The sequence below is a fragment of the Macrobrachium nipponense genome, chromosome 48 (assembly GCF_015104395.2).
Source record: "Macrobrachium nipponense isolate FS-2020 chromosome 48, ASM1510439v2, whole genome shotgun sequence".
Taxonomy (NCBI): Eukaryota; Metazoa; Arthropoda; class Malacostraca; order Decapoda; family Palaemonidae; genus Macrobrachium; species Macrobrachium nipponense.
The window spans coordinates 20,056,900-20,070,298 of record NC_087223.1 but is presented as its reverse complement, the minus strand read 5'-3'; the positions used below and the strand labels follow the sequence as shown (position 1 = coordinate 20,070,298).

At 46.2% G+C, this 13,399-nt stretch overlaps 1 protein-coding gene across 1 annotated transcript in view; it reads left to right on the top strand.

Annotated features, from left to right (window-relative positions):
• The window catches only part of LOC135205157 (uncharacterized), a 19,745-nt gene extending 6,895 nt beyond the window's left edge, over window positions 1-12,850 (top strand). Inside the window, exon 5 of the mRNA XM_064235522.1 lies at window positions 12,427-12,850. Coding sequence (XP_064091592.1) covers window positions 12,427-12,850 — 424 coding nt within the window. The remainder of the gene's footprint in view (window positions 1-12,426) is intronic.
• Window positions 12,851-13,399: the final 549 nt, after the last annotated feature.

Below are 13,399 nucleotides of genomic sequence, written 5' to 3'. Positions count from 1 at the left end.
CTAAAATTGAATGGGAGCATTGTAACTAATAAAAGATAGAGAAGCTTTGGGCAAGGGCCGGGAAGGGAAGGGGAGGGTTTATCCATTCGCCTTTCCAGTGCCCCGGCCACAGATATGAAACGCTTGTCCCTGCAGAGGCGAAGTCCAGCAAGCAATGGTAATCCTTGTTGGCTTCTGGGGGGGGGGCGGGTGTAAATTCCCCAGCAAGTGCATGTTTGTAATTTCCGCGTAACCTCTCAAATATGTTTGCAAGTCGCGAAAGCCTTGGTTCTGCCGCATGTTTTGCAAAGAAGCTGGCTGGGTGTATGCCATTTGAAGGCTAGGACTGTCCAAGTCCCCAAGGTCCATTGGAATGGGTTTTTGGATCCATATGTTTTGTGTACTTTAGTCCCACATGCCATTGTAAGTTGGTACCCTCCTGTCCCGTTTCCTTTGGTATATATTCCGGTGTATATTGCAGGTAAGATTTTTGTTTTATGAGGTTCAGGTGGTTGCCTTGCCAGCCATATAGTCCAAAGAGTAGATTTAGTTTTGGGTTGGTAGGTTTGCAAGTCCTGAAAAAGGTCCCATTTTTCTAAGTCCTTCAAGGTTTTTAAGACAATTTAATATCCTTTTTAGTAGTTAGCATACAAAGCGAATACTATTGGGTTTTGCACCACACCATCTTAGAGCAAGGCTGCAATAATTTTCATGGGGTTGCACCCTGGAAGTGGTTGCTTTCGTTCATGTCCCCCCATGGCGACGTACATCCAGGTGAAGTCAGTTTCGTTTATTACTCTGTAGCATAGAAGCAGCTTTTCAGTAAAGCATGAATTTGGATGGGCCAAGTTTTTCTTGATGCTTTTTCCCCCTACAGTATGCTGTTTAAATGTATGCTGGTGAAAATAATTTTAATTAGGTAGCTAGTTTTGTTATTATACCAGTTAGGCCAGGCCTCTACTTTTTGTCACTACGGTCCGATCAGCATTGTTTGGCACATTATTAATAACAAACGTTTTCATACAATCAACTTACCTGTCGTATATATACATAGCTAAGACTTCCGTCGTCCCGCGACAGAAATTCAAATTTCGCGGCCCACTTCGCTACAGGTTAGGGTCAGGTGATTCTTACCGGCCTGCCCTCCTGGGCGGCAAAGGACTAGGAAACCATCCCCCGTTTTTCTATCATATTTTCTCTTGTCGTCCGGTGGTATACAACATTGTTGTTTATTACCTCCTTGACTTAGATTCATTTTTGTCAACCTTTGATCAACGTTTTTTCGGCTTTTTGGTGACGTAAGTTTGGAATCGGGTTTTGGCATTCGCTACTGTGGACTGTTTTTTTGGAATAACTCTTTTGGATTTTTCTTCAGTATGTCTGATTCTAATGTGAGTGTGAGAATTGGTGTGTGAAATGTAGGCCTGCAGGGTGGAGGTATTACCGAAAGCTTCGGTTGATCCCTCAACACTGTATGCCGTAAATGTTAGGGGGGTTCAAGTTGTTCTGCTATTAATGCTTGTAAGGAATGTGAAGGGATTGAATGCAGTAAGAGTGGAAGACTTTGACTTCTTATTTGAAGAAGTTAAGAGGGGATGAGTTAAGACCGGCTGAAAGGAGGTGTGAGTTTCAAGGCCTATTGACCTTTCACGGTGATACTTTCTAATCCCTACTTGATTTGTAGAATTCTCCCTATATATCTCCATTCTCAAGTGCTTTTTCGGATTCGGCATCGGAAATCGCCAATGCTGAAAGCTACTAATTAGAAGCACCTGAAGTCCAAAGATTGGGCTGACTCGAAATGGTAAGGCCTTAGTGATAGTGAACATTTCCAGTTGAAGTGAGTTCTCCCAGTGTTGTGGAGTGGTGGGGGCGTTTTGATCGTCCCTGGGCGACGCTCCCAGGCCTAGACCCTCTTCCAAGCTCCCTGGCCCTGAGAGGAAAGGGAAAGTCGAAAAGCCTTAAGGATGGTCGTGGGGAATCCCCAACCGGTCATACGTCCCGTTCAGCTAGCTCTGGCTTCATGGCAGGCGCTCTAAGGGCGCTATAGAAAAAGCGTCTTTCGCGAGTTTTTTGTTTCTCGATCCTCATTCCCTCCCTCCCTTCCCCTCCTAAACGAGGGTGGAAGGAGTCGAACTTGTCTAGACCTGCTGAAGCGTTCATATGAAGCCTGACATAGATTCGATGCCCAGATGCGCTTTCTCGAGATGACGCCCTCCGTCTGCTTTAATTAAGAAAGCGATGGGTGGCGTCAGCGTCACCTGACGCTTTCGAGGAACGTACCCCTTCATTCTTCTTCCCGAGTGATGACGAAAGGCGTCATGCCACTACGACGTGGGAGAAGCGTCAAGGAAAGAATAAATTTTTGGCAGTGGCATGGAACAACTTTGTCATCCTCTTGTGGGAGTTTTAGCGGCCCCGTCGGAAGGACGGGGTGAACGCTTCCAATTAAGAAGTCCTCGTCCTCTCTCAACCTCTGCTTCAAAGAGAAGCGTCATACAGACCGTGACAGCTGCTAAACGTCTTGCAGAAGCTTCGAGTTCGGAGAGCGTAGAACGGGGGGCTTACGAGAGTTTTCGTAAAGCCACAGAGAAACGCAACGACGTTGCTTTGCAGAAGTGAAGGGCGTCATTGAAAGGCTTATCTTAGACGTGACGTTCCGTTCCAATTTATTATGACGCCTTTAGAAAAGAGCGGAGCGTTCTTCTTAGGCGCGAACGCGTCATCAAGACGTCAACAAGAGACGGTCAGCCAGGAACGCCTCGGAAAGAACGGGAAGCGGTCATAACAAGGCGTCGTTCTCAATGTTCAAGAGAAGCCGGAGCCTTGTGACGCCTTCCAGAATTCTTTTAGAGCCGGGAAAGAGGAAGGAGTATCATTCCCCCTTAGCCCCTCTCCTATTAGGAGTTTTGTCCTCCTCCAGGAAGAGGAAACAGTTTTCAGAAAGGAGAACGGAGACTCCAGATAGATCCCGAGTTGGAGGAAAAACCTTCGGAGGGCTGATTAATCATGGAAGAGAGGGTCCTGTCCAACTATAAGGTTTTGACTAACCCTGGCTTCTTGAGGAGTATTGGAGACGAGTTGACTCCTGCTGCTCCTCCTTCTCCGCGCTCGCGTCTTTTTCCAGTGCTAAGACGAAGAAGCCTTCGTCTTTTTCTAGCAAATGAAACCACCATCTCGATGAAGAGGGCAGTTACACGCCTTACGTAACTCATGGATGAAGTCTAAAAAGAAAGACTTAGTCAGGTAACCAGTCCTTTTTGCATGCCTCCAGCAAGATTAGCTGGGTAAAAGCGGCATTATGGTTATAAAGACGGGAGAGAATCTGGGTATCGCTCTCCCTTCTCACAACAGAGGGCTGATTTTTTTTCGACTTTAGTTGAACGCTTCACGTCGACAAAGTCTCAATTCAGCACGAATTACGTGGGGGATTTCCAGAATTGGATCATCTCCTCAAGGACCTCTTTCCATGTATTGGAAGGTCTTTCAACTTCTTAAGATTGGGTCCCCTTGGGGTGATTTGTCCAAAGAAAGCCCACCATGATTTCGGAAGGAATCGAACCTGAAGCCCGTGTTATGCATTTTTGTCCGTTGCATTGACAAAGCGGTACAGGATGGATCTTTTGAAATCTCTTCATTGTTTGGAGCAGGTCCCTTTTTTAAAGAAAAGGACGGTTGTAATGGCGCCCTTCTTAACCAACAGGCAGTCCTCGCAATGCTCAAGGGAGGTGACAAGCCGTCTACTGTATTCGCCTCTTTTCTGACTTTTTTTGGTTCCCTTCCCCCCCTTTCAGTTAGTGAAGGACCGTTGCTCACCCTCTTTAACTGAGAAGGGCTGACTCAGGATCTTGCTGACGCAGTCAGCTAGGAAGAGATAAAAACCCTGTTTTGTTCTGTATCTGACAAGAAAAGGACCGCTAGTAACATCAACAATGCAGCCCTTTCGAGGTGGTCCGACCTTCCAGTACCTCCCTCAAGAGGAAGGCTCCGGCCCGGAAGAAAGAGGTATGGTCTGCCTTTCGTCCCTTTAAAAAGGGTAAAATGAAACAACATCTCTCCTCCAAGCGCCCAGTAGGTGCCATGGCTTCCTGGGATTCGTGGAGGCCTGGACACTGATAGACGCAGACGCGTCCTTCATTGACTATCATAAGGAAGGTGATTATCGTATCCCTTTTCCTGAACCCGATCTCCTCCCCTAACGTCAATAACCAATGGGCACTAATCAGCCAAGTACAAAGGACCCATGTGCTGAGGGCGATAGCTCTTCGTCGATGGCTGGAACAAATGTGGGACAAGAAGAGCGATAGAACTATACTGGATCAAAACTCCCCGGGTTTTTGGGTTTTACAAATCGCCTTTTTGTTTCTAGGTGGGCCGAAAGCCTCGGGTGAGGCTGGAGACCATAAAGTACTGGGACGTCAGCTCTCTGAACAAATTTGTTCAGAATGGATAAAATGTTCTCCATGGAGATTTCTTCTGCTTCAGTACCATAGCGTTCATTACGACAAGGAGATTGGATTGGTGTCTCTAGATCTCCAGGACGCCTACTTTCACGTCCCGATCCACCCCCCTTCATCGAAGAAGTACCTCCGTTTCATGACGGGGGAAGGATCTTTCAGTTCAGAGCCTTGTGGGTTTTCGGCCTGTCCCACAGCTCCTCAGGTCTTCACAAGCCTGATGAAGAATGTGGCGAGATTTCTTCACCTCAAAGGAGTGAATGTCTCTATGTATCTAGACGACTGGCTCATCAGGGCCAGATCGGAGAGACAGTGCTTGGAGGACCTAAAGTTAACTCTGGATTTGATCAAAGCGTTGGGATTGCTTGTGAACCTCGAGAAGTCTCAGCTGACCCCCAGACAAGACCTAGTCTATCTGGGGATTCGGATGGATTCTCGGGGTTTTCGAGTTTTTCCTTCGCAAGAGAGAACCGCAAAAGGTTTGCGGATAATCTCTCTCTTCTTAGAGAAGCACAAACGTCGGCGAGGGAATGGTTGAGCCTTCTGGGGACGCTTTCCTCGCTAGAACAATTCTTCCCTCTAGGAAGACTTCATATACGTCCACTTCAATTCTTCCTCAAGAGGTCTTGGAGCTGGAAAACCGGACAACTGTCGGACGTTTTTCCCATTCCAGTGGAGATAAAGGCACCACCTACAGTGGTGGTTGCTACCTCTGGAAGAGAACAAAGGGATCTCTCTAAGAACACGAACCCAGACCTAGTGTTGTTCTCCGACGCGCCGGAGACAGGTTGGGGAGCGACATTAGGCTCAGAGGAAGTGTCAGGCACCTGGAACCAGCACAGGTGTCCTGCACATAAACTGCAAAGAGCTCTTCGCCGTACATCTGGCCTTGAAGAGCCTAGAACCTCTGGTGTCAAACAGGGTAGTGCAAGTAAACGTGGACAACACCACCGCACTTGCCTACATTCGGAAACAGGGAGGGACGCACTCCTCGTTCCTTTACGAGCTCACGAGAGAACTATTACTTTGGACGTCTCACAGGAACATCTCCCTGCTGACAAGGTTCGTACATGGGAGTAAGGAATGTGAGGGCGGACAGGCTCAGCAGGAGGAACCAGGTCCTTCATAACAGAATGGACTCTACACGAGGAAGTGTGTCTCGATCTCTGGTCTCTGTGGGGAACTCCTCATGTGGATCTCTTCGCAACATTCATTTCAAAAAGGCTCCCAGTGTTTTTGCTCGGTCGTGGAAGATCCAAGAGCAATTATGGTAGACGCCTTCCTTGCTAAAGAAACTGGTCTCGAGTAGACGTTTATGCTTTTCCCCCATTCAAAATCCTGGGGTTAGTAATGAAAAAGTTTGTGGCGTCAAAGGAGACGAGGATACATTAATAGCCCCCTTTTGGCGGCCCAGGAATGTTTCACGGAGGTGGTAGAGTGGATCGTAGACTTTCCAAGATCCCTACCAAGAAGGGACGGATCTTCTCAGACAACCACACTTCAAGAGGTACCATCAAAACCTCCCCGCTCTCGCTCTGACTGCCTTTCGACTATCGAAAGACTTGTCAGAGCGAGAGGCTTTTCTCTCGCGAAGTGGCAAGCGCGATCGCGAGAGCACGCAGAACCTCCACTACGAAAGTATACCAGTCGAAGTGGGAGGTATTTAGAAGGTGGTGTAGAGCCAAGAAGTTGTCCTCCTCCTCTACCTCTATAGCGGAAAATTGCTGATTTCTTGCTATTGCCTGAGAGTAAAATCTCATCTAGCCGTATCCACAATAAAGGGATACAGAAGTATGCTCTCGGCTGTATTCAGGAACAGAGGATTAGATCTGGCAAATAACAAAGATCTCCACGATCTCATAAGATCTTTTGAGACTTCAAAGTCTAAGGAACCAGTACCTCCGACTGGAACCTGGACGTAGTCCTCAAATATCTGTCTTCGGATAGATTCGAACCTCCTCATCTGGCATCGTTTAGAGACATAACTAGAAAATGCCTATTCCTTTTATCTTTAGCTACGGCAAAAAGAATTAGTGAATTACAAGCTCTGCAGGATAAAGTAGGATTCAAGGGAGACTCGGCTATTTGCCTCGTTTAAGACCTGTTTTTAGCGAAAACGAGAATCCCGCGAATCCTGGCCTAAGTCATTCGAAGTCAAAGGAATGTCGAGTCTCGTAGGCAGAGAAGCAGAGAGGTCTCTATGCCCTGTTAGAGCTCTGAAGTTCTACTTCAGAGAAAGCGTCAGTTGGGAGGCTCTAGACAAGGTCTTTGGTGCGCGGTAAAAGACCCCACAAGACTGATGTCCAAGAATGCTCTGGCGTTCTTTGTAAGAAACGTCATTACGGACGCTCATAAGGTCTGTCCTGACGAACAGTTACAACTACTGAGAGTAAAAGCTCATGAAGTAAGAGCGGTTGCGACGTCTCTCTCGTTTTATAAGAATATGTCGCTTAAAAACATCATTGATACGACATACTGGAGATGCAACTCAGTATTTGCATCTCATTACTTGAAAGACGTACGTGTGACGTATGAGAAGTGTTTTTCTCTAGGTCCTATCGTATCGGCAGATACGATTTCTGGGTACGGGAGCCGACACCAATCCTTAAATGTATATACTGTTCTTCTTTTTGGATATGGTCGAGAGTCTCTTCGAACAATGGAGGATTTGGCTCGCACGGGCGGCCGTCTATGTTGTTCAGTAAGAGAATTCTTGTCATATCCAATTAGTTGAGTATAATTTTTTTTGGAAAATTATGTTATGTGTGCGTAGTGGTTTTTGAGTTACGGTTGTTGTGACGAGTTTCGGGGATAACTCGTTAACAATCCTTAGTTCTAACATATGGTTAGGATCAGGTGTCGGGATTGGTTGTGTGCTCCTTCATAAGGTGTATTGTCATATAAGTGGATCAGCACCCATTGACAAAGTCCTTTTAGGCTCTGCCGAGTAAGCGGATAAGACCCCATCGGCAGACCCACAAGAACTCTTGGCCATAGATCATATATCTCGCTAAAGTTTCTTGAGGTGATGCAGACTACTGGGCAAACACCCACGAAGTCTACCACCTATCAGGTAGGAACCAACCAAGGTTTTATTTATACCTACAACATATGTTTTTGTTTACCTGTCTATTCCATATAGTAGCTGTCTCTTACCCTCCACCGAAGGGTGCCAATCAGCTATGTATATATCTGACAGGTAAGTTGATTGTATGAAAATGATATTGTTTTCATGTTCAATAAATAAGTTTCATACATACTTACCTGGCAGATATATACAATTAAAGGCCCACCCAGCCTCCCCGCAGGAGACAGGTGGAAGAGAGAAAATATGATAGAAAACGGGGATGGTCCTAGTCCTGCCGCCCAGGGCAGGCCGGTAGATCACCTGACCTACCTGTAGCGAGTGGCGCGAAATTTGAAATTTCTGTCGGGGACGACGGAGTCTTAGCTATGTATATATCTGCCAGGTAAGTATGTATGAAACTTTATTGTAACATAACAATATCATTTTTATGAATTAACAAGGTGGCTATGCGACAGCAATTTCTTGGAAACTAAAAATAGCTTGATATTTGTCACTGCTGTGTATTTGTACATGTAAATACTGTAGGCTGCTTCCTTTGTTATATGTTAAACAGAACTGGACACTGGATCAGTATTTTGCCAGAACATGATATTGAAGCCTTCAGGTTCATGGCACTTGACGTTGGTCTTAAACTTAATATAGAGATGCAAGAAGCTTCGAAGAAAACTTGCTTGTTAATGCACTGACAGCCTTTTTAACTCCTCTTTGATTGCACTTTTTGAAAGTTTTATGGGTTTTTTAGAACTATATGGGACATATTTGTTCTTGCTGGCTGAATTCATTGCTAATTACTTGCAATACTTGGATTTTCATTTCTGCTGTAAGCTCTCTATCTTTGGAGGTTTCTATAGTAGGTTTTAATGTTGCCATGTAAACAGGGTGTATTTGATGTTACAATTATTAGAATTAGTTTAGTAAGCTACTACCATATAGAATTAGTTTAGTAAGCTACTACCATAAAAAAATTTTGGATGATGTATTCACTGGGTTGAATCCTTGAATGCCCCTGTATGCCAATGAAATCTAACCCTGTAATCAGATTTGCCTTGTAATCTTGTGCAGTAATCTGTTAGAGGATCCATCATTTAGACATTTTATGAGAATGTAGGAAAGCCCACTACTGTATGCTTTATATACGTAGCTTAGGCAATTTTGTGCTATTCATCAGGTACATGTGACGTTGCCCAGCAAAGGAAAGTTTTACACCCCCCCCCCCCCCCCAATAAATATCTGAAAAACATTGCCAAACTTCGAATGTGAGGGGTGAGATCACACCCCCCCTCCCCTGGATCCACAAACTAAAAGGATGTTAGTGTCTCTTCATTTATACATAAGAAGCAGCAGCATTCTTCGGTATAACAAGCCAAATTTTGTAAGGTATGATGGTTTCTCTCTCCTCTCTCTCTCTCTCTCTCTCTCCTCTCTCTCTCTCTTCTCTCTCTCTCTCTCTCTCTCTCTCTCTCTCTCTCTCTCTCACATATAATAAATATTGGTTTTACATCTTCATAAAGTTGAAGTTCATTACATAAAGCTGAAATTCTGTACAATAACTGGTTGTAGCAATGCACTGTATATATATCAGCAAATTTGGTTAAAATTAAGAGTTGTAGGAAGTTTCCAGTGCGAATTTTACTTTACAGGAACTGCTGTTGGTAAACACTGTTGAAATAAACCTAATGTTTACATATGGCGCGCCCCGACTATTGCTTTATACTTGACAAGTGTTCTCCAAGAGCACGCTAGGTACAGCTGGTTTAACGAAGGAATGATGAACTTGCACGTTGAATCAATGCTTTTCCTGGTTTTAAGGTTACTAATTTTTATTTATATATATACATCCAATAGGGTAATGATTACATTCTTTATGGATTAGAGCCATTGGTTCTTGTTTGGTTGGCCGTTGGAGATTTGTTAAGTACTACTGGAACTACATAATCTAATTCATGTGTGATAAAATAATTGCATGAGTGACACCTCTTTGAAAGTAGCCCTTGTTAATAAATTCCATTGGTGAGGAGAAACAATTTGGAGGGCACATGCATGTAGTTTTGGGTTAGTTGATGCTGTAAAGTTCCTTTGATCAATAAAAGTTAAAATCTAGCCATTGCACGGGAAAGTGGAAGGACTTAACACTAGATCTTTTAGAAGAGATATGTTTATACTAAGGTTTAACTCGCTACTGGGGACATCTTATCCATGCAGGTATTACTGTGTATTAATTGTAGTACTGTTTAATGCTGTTTGGATAGTTTTCATTGTTCTAGCAATGTAAGGGGTTCTTAGTAGGTGGAATAGAATAAAGATTGGGGAGGCGGTTGGGAGACTAATCAAGTTCGTGCTAATTGCAGAGTGCGTGCTTTTGCCTACTTACGCAATGGCTGTGGTCAAGGGTGTTCCTACCTCATTTCCAAATCATAACTGCTGCATCGTGGCAGTGGATGGTTGTCGAAGAACTACCTCTGTGAAAGCAGCTGGTTAACGTGAAAGTTGGACTCATAAATTATTCATCAAATTTGTTAACAGCTCGGTAAAGTGAAGTCAAACCTGGTTCCCAAATTTCCTCTATGCTGGTTAGTATACTTCATGCCATTGTTGTAAATGAGAAAAGCATGAGACGTGTATGATTTTGTGAACTACTGAGGATTGGCATTGTCTAACTATCGATTTTTGTAGACGTGTCAATAACCACATGATTTAGGAATCGCGAACTACTACTATTTTCTGTGAGATTTGGGTTTGAACCAGGTAGTATGTATTGTAATCTTTTATTAGTATTTACTTACATTGGATCTAATCTTCAAGAATGTATTATTGTGGGGAAGGGGAGGGCCAGTGGGGGGGATTAATAAAAAAAAGTTCTTGGTAATTGCAGAGAAACGTGCTATAGCTTCTATAACTATGTGGTTGGAGGTGTTAGTACTTGGCAGCTGCTTGAAGTTTGAGAATACCCATGTCTTTTGAGAATTAAGCGAGCAAAGTCAAAACATTGCCATCCTAATGGGAGTTCCTGAGCAGAGTCAAACCAAATTTACCCTTATCCCTCTCAAGAGATTCTCAAGTTAAAATCCCTCGCCTGGTCCCCATCTAAAGTCACTTGACGAAGCAGTCACCTTTCCCATCTCAAGTCACCTGCCCCTAACTTGAGAGTCAACAGTTGGAAGCCATCATTTCTTTTCCCCCATCTCAAGAATCACCTGTTGAAGCCATCACCTTCCCCCATCTCAAGATCACCTGTTTGAAAGCCACACCTTCCCCCATCTCAAGATCACCAGTTGAAGCCATCACCTTTCCCCCATCTCAAGATCACCGTTGAGCCATCACCTTCCCCATCTCAAGAATCACCAGTTGAAGCCCATCAACATTCCCCATCCCCCCTCAAGAATCTCCAGTTGAAGCCATCACTTCCCCCATCTCAAAATCCCCAGTTGAACCATCACCCTTCCCCCCATCTCAAGAATCACCATTGAAGCCATCACCTTCCCCCATCTCAGAATCACATTGAAGCATTTCCCTTCCCCCATCTAGAATCACAGTTGAACCTCATCTTTCCCCCCCCTCTCAGAATACCAGTTGAAGCCATCACCTCCCCCATCTCAAGAATCTTCCAGTTAAGCCATCATCACCTGGCCCCCATCTCAAGAATCACCATTGAAGCCATCCCCTCCCCACATCTCAAGAATCTCCCCCCATTGAGCCATCACCTTCCCCCTCCCCCCCCCTCCCCCCTTTCCCTCTCCCCCCCTTCCCCCCCTCGGTCCACCCCTCCCCCCAAGCCCCCACCCCTCCCCCTTCTCCCCCCCCAGCTCAGAACCCTCCCTCCCCCATTTCCCCCCCGCCCCCCCCCTCCCAGCCCCATCTTTCCCCTTCCCCATCGCCCTCCCCTTCCCTCCCCATTTTGAAGCCCCCTCACCTTCCCCCTCTCAAGAATCCCCACCTGGCCCATCCTTCCCCCGCCCCCCTCCCTTTGAAGCCATCTTCCCCCCTCCCCCCAAGCTTCCTTTTCCCCCTTTCCCCCATCTCCCCCTTCCCTTTTTGCCATTTCACCCCTCCCCCGCTCAAGAATCTTCCCCCATCCCCTTCCCCCCTCTCCCCTCCAGTTGAAGCCATCTTCCCCCCATCCTTCCCCCAGTCCCTCCCAAGTTCCCTCCCACCCCCCTCCCCCCCCCTCCCTACCGCCCTTTTGAAGCCATCCACCTGCCCCCCCATCTCTCCCCCCCATTCCCTCCCCCTTCCCCTCCTCCTCTTTCCCTCCCCGTTTCCCCTTTTCCCCCTCCCTTCAAAATCACCAGTTGAAGCCATCACCTTCCCGCATCTCCAAGAAGCACCAGTTGAAGCATCACTCCCCCTTCCCCCATCTCAAGAATCTCCAGTTGAAGCCATCACCTTCCCCCCATCTCAAGAATCTCCAGTGAAGACAATCATCTTCCCCCATCTCAAGAATCCACCAGTTGAAGCCATCACCTTCCCCCATCTCAGAATCACCTGTGAAGCCATCACCTTCCCCCATCTCAGAATCACCTGTTGAAGCCATCACCTTCCCCCATCTCAAGAATCACCAGTTGAAGCCATCACCTTCCCCCATCTCAAGAATCACCAGTTGAAGCCATCACCTTCCCCCATCTCAAGAATCACCAGTTGAAGCCATCACCTTCCCCCATCTCAAGAATTCTCCAGTTTGAAGCCATCACCTTCCCCCATCTCAAAGATCACCAGTTGAAGCCATCATCCTTCCCCATCTCAAAGAATCACCAGTTGAAGCCCATCACCTTCCCCATGCTCAAGAATCACCTGTTTGAAGCCATCAACCTTCCCCCATCTCAAGAATCACCTGTTAAAGCCATCACCTTCCCCCATCTCAAGAATCACCAGTTGCAAGCCATACACCGTTCCCCCATTCTCAAGAATCAACCAGTTTGAAGCCATCAACCTTCCCCCATCTCAAGAATCTCCAGTTGAAGCCATCAACCTTCCCCCCATTCTCAAGAATTCTCCAGTGAAGACCATCACCCTTCCCCCATCCTCAAAAGAATCACCAGTTGAAGCCATCACCTTCCCCCATCTCAAGAATCACCAGTTGAAGCCATCATCTTCCCCCATCTCAAGAAATCACCAGTTGAAAGCCAATAACCTTCCCCATGCCCCCTTCAAGAATTCTCCAAGTTTGAAGCCATCACCTTCCCCCCATCTCAAAGAATTCCTCCAGTTCGAAGCCATCACCCTTCCCCCATTCTCAAAGAATCACCAGTTTGAAGCCATCATCTTCCCCCATCTCAAGAATCTCCAGTTGAAGCCATCACCTTCCCCCATCTCAAGAATCACCAGTTGAAGCCATCATCTTCCCCCATCTCAAGAATCACCAGTTGAAGCCATCACCTTCCCCCATCTCAAGAGTGAACATTTGAAGCCATCACCTTCCCCCAACTCAAGAGAGTCGCCAGTTGAAGCTATCACCTGCCCCCACTCGAGAGTCACTAGTTGAAGCCATCGCCTGCCCCCACTTAAGAGAGTCACTAGTTGAAGCCATCGCCTGCCCCCACTTAAGAGAGTCACTAGTTGAAGCCACCACCTACTTCGCTCAGGAGAGTTGTCAGTTGAAGCCATCACCTACCCTATCTCGAGAGTCACCAGTTGAAGCCATCACGTACCCCATTTCAGGAGAGTCATCAGTTAAAGCCATCACCTGCCCCCACCCAAGAGTCACTAGTTGAAGCCATCACCAACCCCCATCTCAAGAGTGTCACCAGTTGAAGCCGACACCTGCCCCCATCTCAAGAGAATAGTGTTAGTCAAAGAAAATCATCACTTCCCCCATTTGTCAAGAGAATCACTGGTTGAAGTCTTTCATCTGTCCCCATGTCAAGAATGCCACTACCCC